This window comes from Marmota monax, unplaced genomic scaffold (genome assembly GCF_021218885.2).
Source record: "Marmota monax isolate L192 unplaced genomic scaffold, Marmota_monax_Labrador192_F-V1.1 WCK01_AAM20220418_F8-fsc00251, whole genome shotgun sequence".
In the NCBI taxonomy this organism is placed as follows: domain Eukaryota; kingdom Metazoa; phylum Chordata; class Mammalia; order Rodentia; family Sciuridae; genus Marmota; species Marmota monax.
Genome location: NW_026694546.1, coordinates 1,857,669 through 1,878,110, shown reverse-complemented (window position 1 = coordinate 1,878,110; position 20,442 = coordinate 1,857,669). Strand labels below are relative to the sequence as shown.

At 36.8% G+C, this 20,442-nt stretch overlaps 1 protein-coding gene across 4 annotated transcripts; it reads left to right on the top strand.

Annotated features, from left to right (window-relative positions):
* The first annotated feature begins 270 nt into the window (after nt 1-270).
* Nucleotides 271-20,188, top strand: Tvp23c (trans-golgi network vesicle protein 23 homolog C). Of its 4 annotated transcripts, none has more exons than XM_058571589.1 (8): nt 271-523; nt 3,905-3,982; nt 5,119-5,150; nt 5,293-5,437; nt 10,375-10,464; nt 11,625-11,756; nt 17,226-17,354; nt 18,471-20,188. In XM_058571589.1, exons 4-8 carry the CDS (start codon nt 5,390-5,392, stop codon nt 18,495-18,497), a joined length of 426 nt encoding a protein of 141 aa, XP_058427572.1. In that variant the 5' UTR covers nt 271-523; nt 3,905-3,982; nt 5,119-5,150; nt 5,293-5,389; the 3' UTR covers nt 18,498-20,188. The 4 variants fall into 4 exon arrangements, with proteins under 4 accessions (XP_058427572.1, XP_046276661.1, XP_058427571.1 ...); XM_058571588.1 differs by lacking the exon at nt 271-523 and adding an exon at nt 531-1,028; XM_058571587.1 differs by lacking the exon at nt 271-523 and adding an exon at nt 531-1,028 and having other exon boundaries at nt 3,900-3,982.
* The last annotated feature ends 254 nt before the right edge of the window (nt 20,189-20,442 follow it).

Sequence of the window (20,442 nt, the reverse complement as noted above, 5' to 3'; positions counted from 1 at the left end):
CAATTGCTTCTAAAATTCAGAGAGCAAAAGTAGTACTATTCAGAAATACAGGTCACTGTCAAATATTCCAATGAAGTTAAATGCCATGGAATAAAACCTGGCCCTCTGCACTCAGGGCATCGGCCTTGGCGAGAATGACTTCACAGTTTGCACTTCATCGCCGCGAAACACGTTTCCCTTTAAGAAACCACGCAACTTTTCCTTAGGGCCAACTGTGGTAACGGGCTTCTTTCCCAGCGGGTTTTTGCTTCTACTCGGACCAGAACCCACCAGCACTTCTCGCCCTGCCCCGGATCGCCCCGCCCCGGAATAACCCCTTGCACCTCCCCTCCCGGTGTTGCTCCTCCCGCGAGACTCCTAGAAGCGGAAGTGTATCCGGGAAGCCAAGCCGGGCTAGGGCTGTACATGGGCCCCTCCCGGATTGTAGGGAAGAGGCCACGTAAATTTGCAGACCGATTTGACGCTGGTGCGCTGACGTGGTTCCCGGAAGTGGGGTTGGCGCACGGTCGCCATGTTGTCTCAGGTGAGGGGCTGTGGGCGCGGAGAGCGGGTGGCCGAGGCTTGGCGGATGGGAGGGTCCCTCCTGGAGGGTTTGTGGAGTGAGCCGGCCGCACAGGGGCGGTTGTGATCGCGTCCCCTCCGGCTGTTCGTCTTGAGGAACAGCGAGGTGGGCGGGAGGGAATGGAGGACCGTGGGTAGTTGTCGCGGAGGTGTTCTGGGTGCTCGGAGGCCCTCGTAGGAGACAGTGACCCAGGAGTCGTCGAGCTCGGGAAGCTTGGGGGTGTGGAGAGGAGAAGCCCGTCCTCAACCAACGCCCAGCGCTGGGCGGCTCCGATGCTGGGCTGCAGAAGTTCTCTGTATGGTGGGTGGGTTGCGGGTGGTCTTTTTCCTCGGCCCGTCGTCGTGCACGCGAGGAGGTGAAAGGGGAGCGGCCTCCGGGCATCTCTTCAGCTCCCTTGTGACCTTCCCTGTAGGGGTGCCCTGCAATCCTGTAGGAATAGGAGACGCTGGCAGAGCCTTGCGTTCAGGTAGCTGTTACCACATTAATATTGATTATCGCGTTTGTGCCCTTAAAATGTAATTGTGGTCCAGAGGTTTTCGACTGGAGATTAATAAGTGTAATTTAATAATGTCCCCCTTTAAAAAATTACTGTTTATAGGGTACTTCCATTTAGATTATATTAGTGTTTTTTTTCTTTTGTTTCACAATTTACCGAGGAATTGTAGCTTAGGCACTGTTCTGGGTTCCAGGGATAGGGATGTGAAAAGTGTAGATAGGTTTCTTTTCCTGCATTGTCAGGTTTGGGGTGGGTGGGTTCAAGAAAATGGGGCATAAAGCAGGTAGGGAGGGGAGATGTGATAAGTAAAATAACCTAAGTTACTTTCAGATTATAATAGCAAAGTCGAGGTGATGAAATAGCATGTATCTGAAGTTAGGATAACTAGGATTTATGGTCAGAAAAGACTACTACAGGGTGACTTGAGAAAATCCAGTGGTGATTTAAATTCAGCTCTGTAAATTTGCACCCAGGCCTAATGAGGCTGAAGAAATAGACAAAACTATATCAGTTGTTTCTACTTTATAAGTTTGTGATCGTGAACCTCAAATTAGTCTCTCATGCTGCCAGACAACCCTGCATTTCTGTGCCATCAACCTCCTTCTTTGGCAACTTGTGCACTAAAACTTTTCTCAGTCCTTCAACATTTCCTCCCTTGTCTTCTCTCAGCTGGTAATCTTGCTTCTTGTTTCACTGAGAAATGGAAGTAATTAGAAAAGAATTTTCATACCACCTGCCTACCTATTTGCATTTTTACCCATAATTGCACTTGTATTTTATAATTGAACTGTCTGTGCTTTATTTTTTGACCATCCCCTCCTGCCCATTGCAAAGCATTGTTGCAGCAGTTCTTTTATCTTGCATTGCCAGTCCCCTCCCCTCACCCCCAATTTGATAAGCTTGTTCACATTTCATGTAAACATGCTTTAATTTCTCCTGTCTTCAAAAATAAAAACTTATGCCCACATAGTCTTTCAACTGTCACCCCATTCTGTCAGTTCTAGTCAACTTTTCGACCCCTTCCCCTCCTGTTCTGATCTTATTGAGGTCAACTGTTCAAAATATAGTAGTCACTTTGGTTTTCATTTTACTTGTTAAGAACATCTGACAAAATTGAATTCTCCTGGAAATACTTCCTGGGCTTTCCAGATCACTACCTTCTCTTGGGTTACCTACCACTCTTTTTAGTACTCCTTCTTAGTTCCCACTGTTTATTCTCACATTTTTTACTCAAGATATTGGAGTGTCCAGAGTCTATATTTGGCATCTCCTTTTAACTGTTCAGACAAAAACTTTGGAATCTTCCTTGACATCTTACCTATATTAACTCCATATTTAGTCCATCAGGTAATCCTGTCAGTTCTTAAGTATTTGGAATCTGCCCATTTTTCACCATCTCCACTGCATTTACCTGGAACAGCCCCTTACTTCTTGGCTTCATTATTTGAGTAGGCTCCTAACCAGTTTTCTAGTTTTATGCTTTTATTTCTTCCCCTCCCCTCTTTACCCTCCAGATTCTTCATACAGCAGCAGGAATTTTCTTAGGAGTCTGAATGTGTCAGTCCATTGCTTATAACACTAAAGGTTACCCCTCTCAAATTTTTTTATATAGTTCTTATACTAGTATCTTAATGTGCTCAAAATCAGACTTTTTAATTTACCCCCAAATCTGTTACACACATGTTTTTTTTTTTTTACTGTAGTAAATATAACTCGAGAATGCAGAACTAATAACTGCAAGATGGAGAGGAGGTAGGGAAGGGAAGAGCTTTTGAGTAGAAAAAAATGAAAACATGAAAGAAAGGTGGGAAAGACCATATAGTAAATGCATTGCTGCAAGGTCTAGTGGGAGAGAGTGTTGGAAGATTAGTAGGAGATCATGTGATGTGTGCTTTATGTGAAGAAGTTATTTTATCCTGTATGTGGAGGAGCACAATTGAAAAGTTTCAGCAGGGTAGTGACATGGTATGATTTCCACGGTGGATGATTGCTCTGTGGGTTATGTGGAGAAGAGACTAGAATGGACTAGTGTGAATGAGACTAGAAATAAAGGCAGGGAGGCTGGTGAGTGGCACTAGAAAGGCACAGTGAGCAGGGTTGTGTATGAGGCTTAACAGGAGTAGAAATAGGTTAGACTATGAACCACTCTTGAGAATCCTACATCTGTGAAGACAGGAGTGCAGTGGGAAAGTAGAAGACAGAGGGTATCAAGGTTTTTTAAATATTTTTTGAGCTGTAAATGGCACTTGAAGAAGTTCATATTCTTAAAAAGACTCAGTAAAAATGTATAAAGACACAAGAAGGTATAAATAAAATGCTTCTGAGGAAGCATGAAAAAGGATTATAAGCACAAATAGTGGGTTTAGCCAGCTATTATCAGATAATAGCATTGTGAGGAGTCATGGAAATAAGGGTGTGTCAGATGGTTTTGCGAAGGAGCCAAAAAAAAATTGAGTTTATTCCCAGTAGCTTTAGGTTTCTGTGACAATTGTGAGAGCGCTAAGAATAAATGTTAAGTTTGTAGGCACATCATCTGCACTCCATTGTTTCTAATCCATACCACTGGTTTTGCTTCAGGGTAATTTGCAGTTGTGCTATGCATAATTTCTCCCAGCTGCTGAGATGGAGACAGTTGATTCCTGAATGCAGGGGTATTTGTCAGGTGTTTGGAGTGGTAGGGTAGTAGAGGGTCTACAGGTGTCTCTTTCCTAAGTTGTGAATTTCTGATGCTATGTCCGTGTAATTTTATCTTCCATTTTAACAAGTGATCAGCCTTGTATATAGTAGGAATGTAAATACTGAATTTCATTTTGCTTCATGGATATTTAATGTTCCTCCTAGGACAGCAATGATGATACTGAAGATGTTTCATTGTTTGATGCAGAAGAAGAGACAACTAATAGACCAAGAAAATCCAAAATCCGGTATGGGGATAAGTTAGATGGGTTGTATTGGTGCCCAGTGCTGTGGTGTCCATGTATTGGTGCCAGCTGATGAGATTCAAGGCAGTGGTTGCAATGTGTTTATTAATTCTATGTTGCTAGTTTGATTTAGTGTCAGACAAAGGTAACTTCAGATTTTCTTGGGAGTAATTGGCATATGGAATGTTAATACTGAGTTTTCAAATTAGCAAGTTCAATTTTTTGAATACTGGTGTTCTTTCAATTGGTGCATTGTAATTATACATTTTAGAATCTATTATGTGAATATATATTTATATTATATTTGATCAATCTTATTCCCCAGTGAACATCAGTTTTAAATTCTGTGCTAGTTGTTTTTCCAAGAATGCACCATTTTAAAATATAATTTCTATAAGTAAGTTACACTTTGATTTTTGTGCAAATTTGAGAATTATATAAGTAATGCGTATTTATATTCTTTTTTGGTGGGGTGATACTGGGGATTGAACTCAGGGCCGCTCAACCACTGAGCCACATCCCCAGCCCTATTTTGAATTTTATTTAGAGACAGCCTCTTGCAGAATTGCTTAGAGCCTCGCCATTGCTGGGGTTGGCTTTGAACTTGCCATCCTCCTGCCTCAACCTCCTGAGCCGCTGAGATTATAGGTGTGTGCCACTGTGCCCGGCAATTCTACCCAATCTTGAAAACATTATGCTAAGTGAAAGATAGTAGTCACAAATGACCAAATGTTGTATGGGTTTATTTATATGATGTGTCTAGAATATGCAAATCTGTAGAGACAAAGAATAGTTTGTTGGTTGTTTAGGACTGAGATGGTTAGCCATCTGATTGCCAGAGGGGTTTTTTTTTTCTGACTGTAGTGATGAATACACACCTCTAAAATCCGTTAAATTGTTCACTTTTATGTAGGTTGAGTTACGTATGAATCATATCCCAATTAAAGCTGGTAAAAAATGAAAACACTGTACCTGACAGTGACTTAATTCCTGAAGTGATTTTGGAGGAATTGTTTTGGCATGATTTGGTAATCCAAGCTAGGTAAAATTGCTTTTTTGTGTTCTATAAAAACTTATGTTCATAGACGTAATAGTTATGATTACATAGTACATTTTTTTTTTTTTTTTTTTTGCGACAGAGGGCCTTGTCAAATAGTGGGTCTTAAGAGAGGTAGGTGGTTTGCTGCTGCTTTAAGTTATCTCTTATTTTGACAGAACTCTTCATGGCTATGCCATGGCTGAACCATTTGTCATCTAAATCTGAAAGTACTTATAGTAAATTGTAATTGCCTTTCTTATGTTTTGGTTTCCAGACATCCAGTGGCATCATTTTTCCATTTGTTCTTCCGAGTCAGTGCCATTATAGTCTATCTTCTCTGTGAATTGCTCAGCAGCAGTTTTATTGCCTGTATGGTGACAATTATCTTATTGTTGTCATGTGACTTTTGGGCAGTGAAGGTAAGTTTGTTTTTATTAAAGTTATATTTAATATGAGTTTGAATATCGTATAAGCAGCAAACAATATGAGATTAGGCATTTTGGATTGATGTTATCTTTTTATTACTTCAGACCTTCTGATCACATGCAGGTTATTACACTACTGAGTTGTCTGTGCTATATGACAGCCTTTATTAACTATGAAGTTAGGTAAACAGATGGTTACTAGCAACCATAGACCTTATATATTGTTTCTAATCTATACCACTGGTTTTTGCTTCAGGGTAATTTGCAGGTGTGCTATGTATAATTTCTCCATAAAACTTTGTATAGTTGCTATACAAATACTTAAGAAGTACCCACTTTTTGCAGAGGTTCCTGTGGGTGCTCCCGGGCAGTTATTTTTCAACCAGAGGCAACCTTTGGTCCTTCATGGGATATTTGTCAATTTCTGAAACATTTTTGTTTTTTGCAGTTGTGGAGGGGAAGTGTAATATTGGCATACAGCGGGTGGAGGCCATGTATGCTGCTCAGTGTCTTTGAGATGTACAGGATACCCCCACCTGCTCAACAACAAATACTTGTCTGTTCAAAATGTCAATTGTGCCAAGGTTGAGAAACCCTGCTATAGGGAATCCAGGAATAGGAAATAGTCTCAAGTCAAAGGCAATGGTGGGTAGAGAGATGGATTGATGGTGGATAACTCAGAAAAATGAGTATGAAATAAATTATAATAAAATATTAAGTATGGACCAAGTGATAGGTACTTGGGTTTTCACTGTAAAATTTAACCTTTCTGTGTATTTGAAAAATTTTATAGTAAAATTATGGAGAGGGAAATCAAAGGTGAAAAAAGGTTAATTTTGAAGTTTCAAGAGATTTGTGTTCTAATTCAAAGACCAGTAAGATGCTACAAATCTGTCTGTATCCACCAACCCTGTCAATTTTTAGATCTTTAATTTCTTAACAGATATTAGAAGTGTTTGACTCAATAGTGACTAGTTTCCATAGGCCACATAATGCTGAGAAGGAGATTTCAGAGATCTGTTTTCTTTAGGCTTTTCTTTCATGCACTCTTCTTTGACATTTTTTTCCTCTTTGAATTTCTTCCATTGCTTTATGTTCTAGTGTGTTTACTGTATCTCGGTCACAGATTTGTTTTGATGAATGTTTCTTTTTATTGTTCATACCACTTGTGTTCATCTAGAGAGAAAATGCATTTAGTCAGTTCTTTATAGTTTCCAGGCTGTTGCACAGATAAGTATTCCTTATCTAAAATGCTTAGGTCCAGAAGTGTTTCAGATTTCAGAATTTTTTTAACCTATTGACCATTCCTAATCTGAAATAATTTTTATAAGTCTTAGTGTGGTTGTCAAAAGAGAGAGAATTTTGAAAAAGCAGTCTCTCTAAACCCCTAAATAGTGTTGATGAAAACCAAGAAAAGGAAGAGCAGGGATAATAGTTCCAATATTATTTTTAAATGGGCTTATAAGGAATTTTTGTCTTATTATTCTGACAGTATAAAAAGGTTAAACAGTGGTTTTAAAATTTTAATGCCAACTATTAATAAAATTTAAAACAAGCTGTGACTTCTGTAATGCAGAGAAGACAGGAGCAACTAAAACAGTTCATATAACAAAAGAAGGAGAGCAAAGAAGGTGTCAAGGAAGGATAAATGTCACAAAGCCCATGTACACAGTGATTTATAATAGTAAATTAATTTGATTAAGCTTCTTTTTAAAAAATTTTTTTTGTAGTTGTGGATGGACAGAATGCCTTTATTTTATTTGTTTATTTTTATGTGGTGCTGAGGATTGAACCCAGTGCCTCACACATGCTCAGCAAGTGCTCTGCCACTGAGCTACAGCCCCAGCCCTGATTAAGCTTCTTTTTGTAAAGATAAGAACTCAAAGATTGGATCAAAAATTAAAATCTAACCCAAAATATCTAACTAAGATAGTGACATTAGAGAACGAAAATAATGACATTAGAGAAAATAAAAGAAGGCAAAAATAACATTGAACCAATTCATATAAAAAGAAATATTGGCATTATATAAATCAAATTGATATCAGATTAAGAAAGCACTAAATCACATAGTTAAGCTATGAAACCAATGTAGGTGCCCTTCAGCAGATGAAATGATGAAGAAAATGTGGTATATATACTCAATGGAATATTACTCAGCCATAAAAAAATGAGTTTATGACATTTGCTGGAAAATGGATGGATCTGGAGACTATTAATTATGCTAAGTGAAATAAGCCAATCCCCAAAAACCAAAGGTCGAATGTTCTGTCCGATATGTGGAATTTAACACATAGCAAAGAGGGAGGGGAAGAATATAAGTTCTGTATATTAGACAAAGGGGGAATGAAGGAAAGGGAAGGGGGACAGGAAGAGGAAAAATAGTGGGATGAGTCTGACTTAACTTTACTGTGTACATATATAAATACACTACAGTGAATCTGCACATCATGTACAACCACAAGACTGGGATCCTAATTAGTGTAAGATATATTCCATGTTTGTATAAATAGGTCAAAATATATTATACTGTCATGTATAACCACAAAGAACAATTAAAATTTTTTTAAAAATAGCACTAAATGGAACAAAAATCATGAATCAGTGAAGATCATTCACAGAATAAAATTATATCAAACTAACATTAAAATACTAGGTGAAAATGAAGGAAACGTTGTGATGGGAGTATTAAGAAACGAGTTTTTGACAGAATGAAGTGACAAAAAATAAGACCCAAAGGATCTGGATGGTAATTAACAAAGTCAGTTTAATTGTAGTTTTTGGAACTTTGTATATCCAGAGATAATAACTTCTCATTAGTGCTGGTAGAACATTTGCAAAAGTTGGTTAATATCCCTATGAAGAAACTCCAGATAAATTGTGAAAGCTATATTTTCTGGTCTAGTAAAATAAAGCTAAGGGGAAAAAAAGGTTACTAAATTGGAGTTTCTTTAAAAAAAAGTTAAGTTGCTAAAAATCTTGGTTTAAAAATGAAACTGGAATTGTAGATTATTTATATCTTACGATTATCATCTACATCAAACTCTTAAAATATATCTAAAACTGAATTTAGAGGAAAGTCAGTAGATAAAATGCTTGTATTATTAGAGAAGAATGAAAATAATCTACTTTGGGTCCAGAAGTTTCAAAAACAAAAACAAGCCTGAGAGGAATTCAGAAAAATAAACTAATAAAGATAAGAGAAAGCAAAAGAATTAGAAAATGGAGCATGGAAGTATATGGAGTAGCTTCCAACTGCATATCTATCCAGTTAGTCATCAAGTTTTATTTTTTATTTAGTTTTTTGTGTGGTGCTGGGGATTGAACTCGGGGCTTTGTACATACAAGGCAACACTCTACCCACTGAGCTATATCCCCAGCCCTAGTTATAAGTTTTAATACATACATTCTACTTTTCTTCCTTAGGGATGTTATACCTACTACTCTATCTGGGTGCTTGTTTTGTTCCCGCATTACTTTAATACAGGAATTTCTAATCTTTTTTTCTGTGCTATGGACTCTTCATGGTGTCATGAAGCTATGAATAATGTTTTTAAATATATAAAAGAAAAATACATAAGATTACAAAAATCACTTAATTGAAAATATAGTCAGCTATCTATATCCATGGTATGTGCATGTATTCAACTAACTGTGTATCAAAGACATTCAGAAAAAAATAATTGCATCTGTGCTGAACACAGATTTTTTTCTTGTCATTATTCCATAAACAGTACAACATAACAGCTATTTATGTAGCATTTACCTTATATGAGCTAATTTAAAATATATGGGAATATGTGAATAGGTTATAAACAAATACTGTGCTATTTTATATAAGGGACTTGAGCATCTGCAGAAATTTCTGACTTAGAAGTGTGTACTTTATGATCACATTAATAGTAAGACCTAGTGGCAGGTCTTACCATTTTGAAGGTAGTGATGAGCATAAACAATACGTTGAGATGTCTACACCAAGTATAGTACAAAATGAAAAATATATGGAGTTTATTGTAACAAAGATACGGGTTTTGTTAATTCTACCTGCATTTGTGTTTTTTTGGTCTACACTTTATAAGTTGAAGGTATGCTAAACTTAAACTAGAGGTTGATGAAAATGAAGAAATATATATATTTTTTACCCGGGTTCATAGAAACCCTGAAACTTTTTGGTGAACATCACCAATTAAACACCCCTCTATGACACATTACTGCTTATTCATTACAAATGTTGATTCCTTGGGAAATCATTGTCTGATACTCAGATTCAATCCAATTCCCTGTTATACTCAAAGTATTCTAAACTTCTCTCACAGTTCTGATCACAGTTGGCTCTCTTCCCTTGAAGCTTCATGGGGACAGGGAAGGTACCTGTTTGTCGCTGTTTTGTTACAGCACTTTCTAGGTGCTTAGGAAATATTTGTTGAATAAACAAGACATTGGGAAAACTATCAAAGTAATTTGTTTCATTAATAAGCAAGAAGAGAACTTAGTGTATTTGAGGGACCGAATGAATGAAAGCCAATGCTTATAATCATTTTTAGGGATGTGCAGTTTAAAATATACATAGTTATGATGGGAAAAGGTAGGTCACATTAGCCAAAGAGCAGGGGAAGACATTAAGAAATTGGAGAAAGGACAAATGTTCTTGAGGGAAATGAGGAAGGTATTATTTATGGATGGACTTCTGCTTACCCTGTAATTCTGCTCCTGTTGATTATGCACTTCCCATTTTATTTATTTTTTTTAACCAGGTCTGATACGTAGCTATTATGTAGCTTTGTGAACGGGCTATTATTGAGGTAATAATGTATGGAGCATGTTTGGAGGTTAATGAAGATTTGTTTGTGAAATGTTACATTAAGGTATGATTTTATAGTGCTTTTATTTAATGATTTAAAAATGTGTGTGTTTATATTAATCTTCCCTAGAATGTCACAGGTAGACTGATGGTAGGCCTTCGGTGGTGGAATCATATTGATGAGGATGGAAAGAGTCATTGGGTGTTTGAGTCCAGGAAGGTAAGCTGCCTTTTGTTGTTATTGTTGTTTTGTTATTAATAGTGTCATCTAATACATTCTGTGTAGATTTGAATATTTAAGGATTAAGTATTCAAGATTAAAAGTACTACCCCACATCACTTGCCATGTCAGTACTAAACCAGATGGCTTTCCAAAACGTACACATTTTTCTGTCTAGTTCAGACTGAAAATAAGGCGTGTACAGGACAGAATCCTCCAAGAGGACACTGAGTCAGAGTTTATACAGCATGCCAAACTGCCTATCGAGGGTTTCTTTCTGATGACCCCCAGATTGGTCACCTTACTGGGTATCTTCATCCCTCTATGTATAGCAGATAATTGCTCCCATGGGCAAAGACACTTGTGAGCAGAATAAAGGATTGTAGGTGATAGAAAAATCTCAGTTGATGTGTCTCTTTTTTAAGTCTGTGCCCTCAGGAGCCCTGGGGGACCCTTATCTATTTTGGATTAGTCTGTTACTCTAGTGAACATTCTGTTCCCTTGTGAAAATCAGTTTGGGAGGCAGAGGACAAAATTCTTGGAAATGATACATGTTAAATTGCTTGCCTTCTGCTTGGAAGAGCCTTGACAAGTGAGACTTACCAGAGAGTGGCACTGTGCTCAGTGAGGCCATATTCCTTAATATTATAAAATCTGCCTTGGAAAAAAATGTGTTGCCCTCTAATTTCCTAACTTTTGCTGAGACATTTTGGTCATTATTCAGAATCCCTTGTTTCCATTTTTTTCTGAGGATCTGACTTGGCTTTTTAAATCTCAAGGATGACTATAAACTTGATTTCCTTGATTTTTATCTAAAGATGTATCATTCAAATCTTCCTCATGAATCAACAGCACGAGTGTAAGAAGAATCGAGTTGAAATCTACCAGAGACAGTTGTTTACTATTTTGAGTCATGATAAACTGTCTGTTTTGCCCAAATATGCAAAATTCTGGAACTAGAACAAAACATACTAAAATCATTTCCTAAAATTACAATTGTGGTTGAGGCATTAACTGTTTTTTTGGTTTAATTTGGGACTTGAGCTGTTTGTATTAATCTTTGTGTTAGGGGTTTCTTTTTTTTTTTTAAGTTAGACTTTGTACTGATAAATTTTAGATCAGTGATGAGTGAATTTATTTTTTATTTAATTTTTTTGTAGGCATCTCCTCAGGAGAATAAAACTGTTTCAGAAGCTGAATCAAGAATCTTTTGGTTAGGACTAATTGCCTGTCCAATACTGTGGGTGATATTTGCCTTTAGTGCTCTCTTCTCCTTCAGAGTAAAATGGTTGGTAAGTGTCTGTGTAGAACTTTGGAATAATCCACTATGCCGTTATTAGAGACCTATCTTGAATAGGCAGCTTTATCTTGTATTTCCCAGGTTCTATTTCCTAACTGCTTTTTTTCTTAAGCATTGGAGAATAGATCCTGTGACCCCAACTCCACCAATTTTCTAGGATATTAGTGCCTATAATATTAGTTTTTTTTTCCCCCCCTGAAAAATGTTGATTGGCGACCTGTTCTGATTACTTGTTGCTGCATAGTAGATCACCCAAAAGCTTTGTGATGTAGAACAACACATCTTTTTATCTCATAGTTCTTGGGTGAGGACCTTAGGAAGGGTTCTTCTGGAGATTAAGGCTTGGGGTCTGAGTTGTAGTCATACAGTAGTGGGAGAAGCTTGAGGACATAAGACATCTCCTCTTCATGAGGGTTTGTGCCTCCCTACCTGTCCCTCTGTGTAGCTTAGTTTGGACTTCTTAACAGAATGGTGGCCTTATGGCAGTTGGGCTGCTTGGACGGAGGATTCCACTCTTTTCAGCATAGTCTGAGATATCATAGCATCATCTTTGTCACCATTCACATTCAAGGGAATATAAATTAGGCTCTACCTCTTATTGGGAGACTAAGAAAGTTCTAGAGTTGTAGAACAGGAACTACTGTTGCTGCCATCTTTGGAAGATACAGTCTGACACTTGACTCAAATTATGAATCTTGTTCTTATAACCATTGAGTTTGTTTCCACATAACATTTATTGATGTCAGATAAATTTTGGCTTGAATTATGTTTTTCCTACAATTTTTAGTACTTTTTTTCTTTGTGACATTCATAACTTTCCTTCGTAGGCTTTGGATGCTTTATTATTGATTTTCTGTTATTCATCTTTACTACTTAATATAGTTATAACACTCTTTCATGAATTAGGAAATTTACTCAATATTTGTGAATTTTGAATATTTTTGAATTTCCTGATATGGAAGATAAGAAAGCTAACATTCATGATTTCATTTCAGAATTTTGTCCATTAAATTTGTACTTTAGTTCTTTCAAGTGGTTAGTTTTATAACATGAGGTAGTATACTCACATCTGTTTATTGACCAATAGACTGTTTAGAAAGGGACGAAAATAAACAACTTATTATTCTTTCCTGTGTTTCTTCCTTTATTGTTTGTTCCAATGATTTTTTTGTGTTTTCAAGGTTTGGAACAATTGCCCTTTGAAGTAATATTTCTTATTGGTTGTTCAGTCTTTGATCTATTTTTTTTTTTTTAAATACATCAATTCAGCGTCCACTTTTATTTCAGATTCTTTTTTACTGCTTGGTTAGCTATAGTACATTCTTTTGAAAAGAATGTGTAGATTTGCTTTTTCTTTGATTTTTTTTTTTTTTCATATTTAAGAATGTGAGTTTATTGGACTGTTCTTGAAGATGACTTTATTTGGTTTTTCCATAGTTTCTTTTATGTTTTAGAGAAATCTGATGCGAGTATGTTAATCAGCTTTTTGTTGCTGTAACAAAATATGAGAACAACTCAAACGAAGAAACATTTTGGTTCTCAGTTTGAGTTAACATTAGTATTTGTATTTCCTAGCTCTGCCTACCTTTAGTCCATGGAGAGAGAGAGAGAGAGACATACACACACACACAAAAGATGGACTGACAGACCAAATATAGTCCCCATGGGCACATCTCCAAGGACCCACTCCTTTCAGTAAGGTCCCAGCTCCTACTCTTTCTAACCCCTCCCAATAATTCAGTCAGCTATGAATCTGTCAGTGGATCAATCCACTGGTGATGTTAGTTAGAGTCTTCATGATTTAATCACTTTCCCAGATCACTTCCTAACCTGTTTCATTGGGGACCAAGCTTTTAACAGCCTTTGGGGGATATTCCAGATCCACCACACTGTAATACCAGGCTTACCTACCCTCTGTGTGAGGAGTGAATCATTTTTCTCTCTGATGAATTTTTTTTTGAGAGGACGGTACCAGGGATTGAACTCAGGGGCAATTGATCACTGAGTCACATCCCCAGCCCTATTTTGTATTTTATTTAGAGACAGCCTCTCAATTGCTTAGTGCCTTGCTGTTGCTGAGGCTGGCTTTGAACTCACGATTCTCCTGGGATTATAGGCATGTGCCACTGAGCCTGGCTCTGAAGATTTTTTTTTTTTTTTTTTTTTGAAGTTTTTAAATATCATAGCCAGGATATGTCTTTCTCACTCTATATTAAGTTTTCTGTAACTTATGTTTCCTTCTTATTTTCAGACTCCGCTTTTGCTTTGAATTAGGAAAATTGACTTTGGTTAAATTTTTAAATCTATTTATATTCAGTTTTTTTCACTTGTCCAATTTCAAGATACCAGTTGTTTCTGTTTTGTATCATTTTATATCTGTTCTCATCTGCTGTCCTCTAATTGTTTTAATCATTCATCTTTTTCTTTTCTGCAGCAGATATTTTTAAGAGTTCACCATATATCAGAGATGTTTTGGGGCACTGAATACTGTTTGGGGCCATGTAAGCAAGACAATTGCTCTGGTAGAGCTTATATTTCAGTAAAGGGTTTACAGACAAAAAAAAAAAAGACCAGAATAGGAGATGTTAGACAGTGATACCAGGAATTGAGTGGAGTGCGTCAGACATAGCAGCAGCTACATTAGATTAGGGGTCTGGAAAGGAGTATTTGTATTTCCTAGCTCTGCCTACTCCTTTTTCATCTCCTATTGTCTTAGTTTCATGCTAAGAATTCTTATGTTCTTATGTGTAGGTTCTTCTATAGGATGAAGTATTCCCAGGAATGCGTTTATTTTGATGACCTGTACTTCTTTTTTAAAAAAATACCTTTATTATTTTTATGTGATGCTGAAATTGAACCCAGGGCCTCGCATGTGCTAGGTGAGTGCTCTACTGCAGAGCCACAATGCGAGCCCCGATGATCTATACTTCTTTCAGAATAGATTCTTCACTGGTCTTTTTCAGAGTGTGGTTTTTTTTTTTAACTCTTTTTTTTCCCCCCTGAAGTTTTGCAGAGATGCCTTTCCCTTTTCTCATTTCCATTTTGCTGATACTCATAGTGGCAGCTCTGTCCAGATCTTCCTTTTCTGCCACTTTAGAGCGATTGAATTTCCCTCGACTCCCTTCCCATGTTCTCTGTAACTGTTGCTGCTGCTTTGAGCTAGAGTTTGAATGCTAGTTGGTGGCCTGAAGGTGCAGGCCTGAGGAGGATTGCCCATACAGGCTTTAGCTGCCTTGCTTGGGTTTTACCTTCTTTTTTGGAGTGGAGCTGTTGTGGACCCTACTCTGGTTCTGCACTCCTGCTTTATTTAGATCATTTGTGAGATTCTGTAGCTTTAGCACCATCCAGGAGAATCGGCCCAGACTTGCTCTAGCAGTGCTTCTACTTCTCTAAAACAATAGGAAATTATTATGTGAAACATGGTTTGGTCCTATGGTTAAGACCATAGCATAGGACAGGAGGAGGTTTCACCCAGACTCTCCATCAGTCTTTTCCCTCTTTCTGAGTGTTCTTAAGATGGTCAGTGATTGCTGGTCCTCCTGTACTTTCTCTTCTGCTTCTTTCAGGGAAATACCAGCTGTTGGTATTTCCTCCTTGCTTGGCGGGAGTTTTTGTATTCATAGCTATTTTTGCATTATTTCTTATGGCAGCTATGTCCTCAGTTCTTTTGTTTCTCTCTTAGTTGGGGATGGTAATTATTAGTGTAATTTCCCTTAAAATTTCTGCAAAGCCGTGTCATACTTCCTCTTTTTCTGATCACCAGTCCTTTTTTGTGTTTATTGGTACAGGTATTGACTTACTTGCTTTGTTTTTTTTAACCCGTACTGTCTGTATCTTATGGGGAAATGTTCATGTCTGACTTTATTACACTATCTTAAACCAGAAGTCTGCATGTTTTAACTTTTAAAAATTTGTTGCCATTGAATAAAAATTGGTGCCTCAGCAGAACCATGTTCAGTCTGAATTCAGGTGCCCCTTGCATGTTGGTATATATGTACCTGGGAGTGTTCCAATTGAGGAATATGGGAAGTTAAAGTAGATTCATGTAAATAAAAAAAATAAGATGTATGTTTATTTGGATAAGTAGCAACCTTATAACAGAAGGTACCAGCTCTACCTTTTTTTACTAGGAACACTTGAAACCAGTTCCTTAAAGATTTAAATCTTCTTAGAGTGGAGAGTAAAGTACTTGCCTAGCACATGCAAGGCCCTGGGTTTGATCCCCAGTACTGCCAAAAAACAAATTCTCTCACTTGCTTAAAATCAGCTATACTATTTGTTAAGGGTTAAAGAGAAGAAGCCCGAAGCCAGGTACGGTGAGTTATGCCTTTAATCCCAGCTACTTGGAGGGAGGCTAAGGAAGTAAGATTGCAAGTTTGAGGCTAGCCTGGACAACTGAACAACTAAATGAGACCCCATCTCAAATAAGAAAGAAAAAAGGTAAAAAAAAGTCTGGATTGGAAAATGAGATTTCATTTAGCCTCTTTGCCTTTCATAGATGTGAACATCTCCTGAATGATACTTTTAATAGTAAAAGGGTTGATGAGTTGTTTATTGTAGAAGGGGGTTGGCCGACTATGGCTTGTGAATCAAATCCAACCCAACAATTTGTGAATTTTTATTGGAACACAGCATTGCCCGTTTGTTTACATTTACTGAGGCTTTTGGGGGCCAAAATAGCAGAATTGAGTAGTGGCAACAGAGACTAAAATTTTATTATCTGGCTCTTTACAGAGAAACTTCTAGAATACCTAACTTTGAAGCTTCCTCACATTGTGCTAATTAATTTTTCTCCCTTAAATATTTAAAGAGAGGGTGTGAATTTCTTATTCTCAATTTTTAGTGGTCTGAGTCACTATAGGATTCCTGATATGATCACAAGGATTAAGCAGCTTTGCAGAAATATACTTCTTTCTACTCATCTCTCTTTGCTCTGAAGGCAAAAGCAAACCCCTGTTTGTTGCTGCCTTAGGGCACCTAGTCAACTTGCCCAGGATCCAATCACATATATTAGCATAGAGTAGAGATTCCATCTCTGCCTACTTTCAGGTTATTGAACTTGACTACTTCTTGACTGTTCTTTTGTGATTCTTAAAGGAACAAGTAACATTTTAGTCTTTTCTAGTTTCACTTTTCCTTATGCCTTTTTTAGGACCTAGAGAGAAGGTCCCCCTCCACTGTGTTCACCAGGTCTGACATAGAGCTTGCATATGTAGCAGTTGTGTTCAACAGAATTGAGTAGTGGCAACAGAGTGAATATGAGTGAATAACCCAGTGCCTTGTACAGAACATATATCAGGCCTCTTCTGGTAGTTTGATATTAGATCGTGCTCCTTGGCACAACCCTTGCTTCCTTTTTCCTTTCCTTTCTCACCATAAGTCTGCCTTGTCTCATTTATGACTTAAGAGAAAAGTCAATTTTAGGTCAGTAACCATTGTGTTATTTTTCCCCTGATCCCAGGCTGTGGTTATCATGGGTGTGGTACTACAGGGTGCCAACCTGTATGGTTACATCAGGTGCAAAGTGGGCAGCCGGAAGAATTTAACCAGCATGGCTACCTCGTATCTCGGAAAGCAGTTTTTAAAACAAGTAAGTGTTTTCTGGATATGACCAGTGACAAATGAAATGGTTTTTTTAACTCTTGTGGAATTTAATTTTTAAGAAATGCTTCTCAACTGAGGTTTTTAAAAGGCATATTGTCACTGAAATATGAGAATGATATTCTCCCCTATAACATAAAGATTGTATTGTAGTCCCCGATGTGAGGATATAAATTCAGATTTTCAGTGTGATTTGTCATATTGGTAAATAGTTACTGATTAAATCTCTTGGGGCAAATTGACTGGGTCTTTATATGAGTCATAGCTTACATTTGTTAGTGCAGCAGGCCGGGTAAGTATTGAATATAGGACAGTAGTTCTCAAATTCCAGCAGGTATCAGAATCACCTAGAGTGCAAAGATTCCTGGGCTCCACTCTTAAGGTTTCTTATTCAGTAGATCTGGAGGGAGGTGGATGGTCTTACAATTAGCATTTCTAACAAGTTTCTAGTTCAGAGATTATGCTTTGGATAACTAAAGCCTGAGATTGTTTTACTTCAGAATATAAAGCTGATAGGTAGTACAGAGCTTGAACCCAGCCCTCTACACAAGAAATTCATTTTTCTTTATTCTACTATACTGTTGCTCTTAAGATAAGAGGTCAAGAAAATGAATATTCTAGTTAGGGTCATGGTTCTCTTCCTAAAGGATTTCTGCTTGGCCCCAAGTAAAAGAATTCACTGTGGCCCATCTTAGGGTAATTTTCATGTGTGTGCTTTTTAAGTTTTTTCCCCTTGGGATTTTCCATGTGTCTGAAGGTGGAGGGGGATTTTCAATATAGGTGAAATTGAACCGTGAGCCTGGCATAACATGAATAGGGTTAGAGTCTTACATGGCACCTGGTGCACTCTGTTCTGTGGGATAAGATGAACATCTGAGTGGAAAATGGCATTTGCTGGGTTCATTTTCCCCATACTGCAAAAAAAAAAAAAAAAAGGAATAACTGTAACATATCCACTTTTTGACATGATGGGCTATTACATACAATGTAATAAAGTAACAGGTTCTATTTACAAAGGTACAAGATTTTCTAGGTTTAGTGCTTTGAAAACCCTGGTATATGAAGTAAAATAACTGAATATTAAGGAGTGTTTTCTATTTTGCAGAACACCGGAAATGAACAGACTTCTTGAATAGAGAGAAAATTATGTTTTCTGTGATATTGGGGACTGGCCGAAGAGATTCTTGATTATGAACTGTTTAGACCTCAGTCCGGTTGCAAAGAGGAGCATTGGGTTTTTTTGTTTGTTTTCACTTACAAAGTTACTATGAAAACTGTTTTCCTTTTTTAAAGAAAGTTTTTGTTTTTATTTTTTTTTCTAATAGTTGAGGCTGGGAAATATGATATCATTAAGAACATTGTCAGAATTTATTTTATGGTGTACATATGTATGCATATAGTAATGTATCCGTATATCCCAAATTAATGTGTTAGTTTACATATGTTACAGAGATATTTGTATTTTGATCCATAGAAAATAGAATGTTCTTAGTCAAAGGTATGTGTGTTTACATACTATTTCTGTAAGTTATTTTCGGAAATAAGTTGATTCCATGATTAAGAGTAAACACTTGGCTTGTGTATGAGTTAAAATGTAGAAAAGATTGTTAATTTTAAAAATATACTTCATGCTGAAATTGCTTACCTTAGACATGCACAAGTGAAAACAAAATTCAGGCTGGTAGTATTAACTAGTTTCTAAAATTTCTTTTATTTTTTTACTTAAGGCCTAAATAATAAAAGGAATCTTTATAGTTTATGTTTAAGGGATACCCAAGGGATTGCTGCTGTTCTATTTATTTTGTGGAAAGGATGGTCAGATTTTATTTTGGAACTTCCTGGAAACTCTTCAGTGGTCTCTGGACTAATAAAATCTTTTAGTACTAAATGAATATTGTTCTTATGTCTTAGTAAGAATAATCATTTAAATACTTGGCATAATAAATGCCTAAAGACATTATATGAATCTATTTTTTCTTGCTATAATGGGGATATTGTAAATCATACATTTGTATTAATAATATTTCTTAAACAAGGCAATATATTTAACTGTAAAGTAAACCAATCTGCAAATTATTGTAGGCAGTTGTAAATTCTGTTGTAGGTACTAGAAACTTTGTTGGAGTCTTTTAATCAGCAGATTATGTAGTGAGTGTATTTGTACATTGTTAAAATATTTTTAAAGATATTTTGTTTTAGTTGAATAAATGTGTGTTGGAGTGATAGCTTGGAAGGTGCACAACTTTATATTTGTATAAAACTATTGTTTACAAAGCATTTGATGTGTGTAATCTCATTTAACCCTCATAACAAACATGATATTTTTGATGATGAAACCATCTTTGTGGTTATTGAGCAACTTGCTCAAGAAAGCACAGATTGCAGGAATATACAACAGGGTACATTGCTATTTTTAGAATAAATATCTCTAAATGTCTTTTCCTTTCTTCAGATGCAGTCAGTCATCTTGGGCCTCAGCTAGGCTGTTAATTGGAAGTACAGCATTGTGATCTCTGGGTATTTTCTCTGTGGGCTCATGAGGGCTTCTTCACAACCTGGCTCTGGGTTCTAATAGTAACCCAAGAGATAAGGAGAAATACATGATATTTTTATGACTAGTCTCAGAATTCGCATTGCCTCAGCTATTCTCTTTTGGACAAAGTAGTCACTATAGTCTATCCGGGTTCAAAAGAAGGTTACATAGAACCAGCCATTTGATAAGAGGAGTGTTAAGAGTTTATGATATAATAAGAGTGTGTGGGATGGGAGATATTGCTTGCAACCATCTTTGGAAATAAAATCTGCCTCACTTTAATAATTTTATCATGGTTGAAAAAATTACTTGAAAGAAACAAGAGTATTTGTGTGTGTGTGTGTGTGTGTGTTTTTTAAGTCATTTCTGGTTCAATCTTGGATATAGGTGAATTAATTTGATGGTACAAAGTGAAAGCATCAAATCCTCTATCCCATAGAAGGTCTGTCCTTTGAGTTGCCTCTGAATAAATAGGTAAGGGTGTGTGTATATGTGTAGAGGTGAAGGCACATTGACTTCATGGTAGTGCTTTGGTCCTTTAAAA

Excerpts from the sequence above, each read along its gene's own strand:
- Tvp23c (XM_046420705.2), top strand. Across the intron at positions 5,438-10,374 it reads GTGACTTTTGGGCAGTGAAG|AATGTCACAGGTAGACTGAT; the intron begins GTAAGTTTGTTT and ends AATCTTCCCTAG. Across the intron at positions 10,465-11,624 it reads GGGTGTTTGAGTCCAGGAAG|GCATCTCCTCAGGAGAATAA; the intron begins GTAAGCTGCCTT and ends ATTTTTTTGTAG.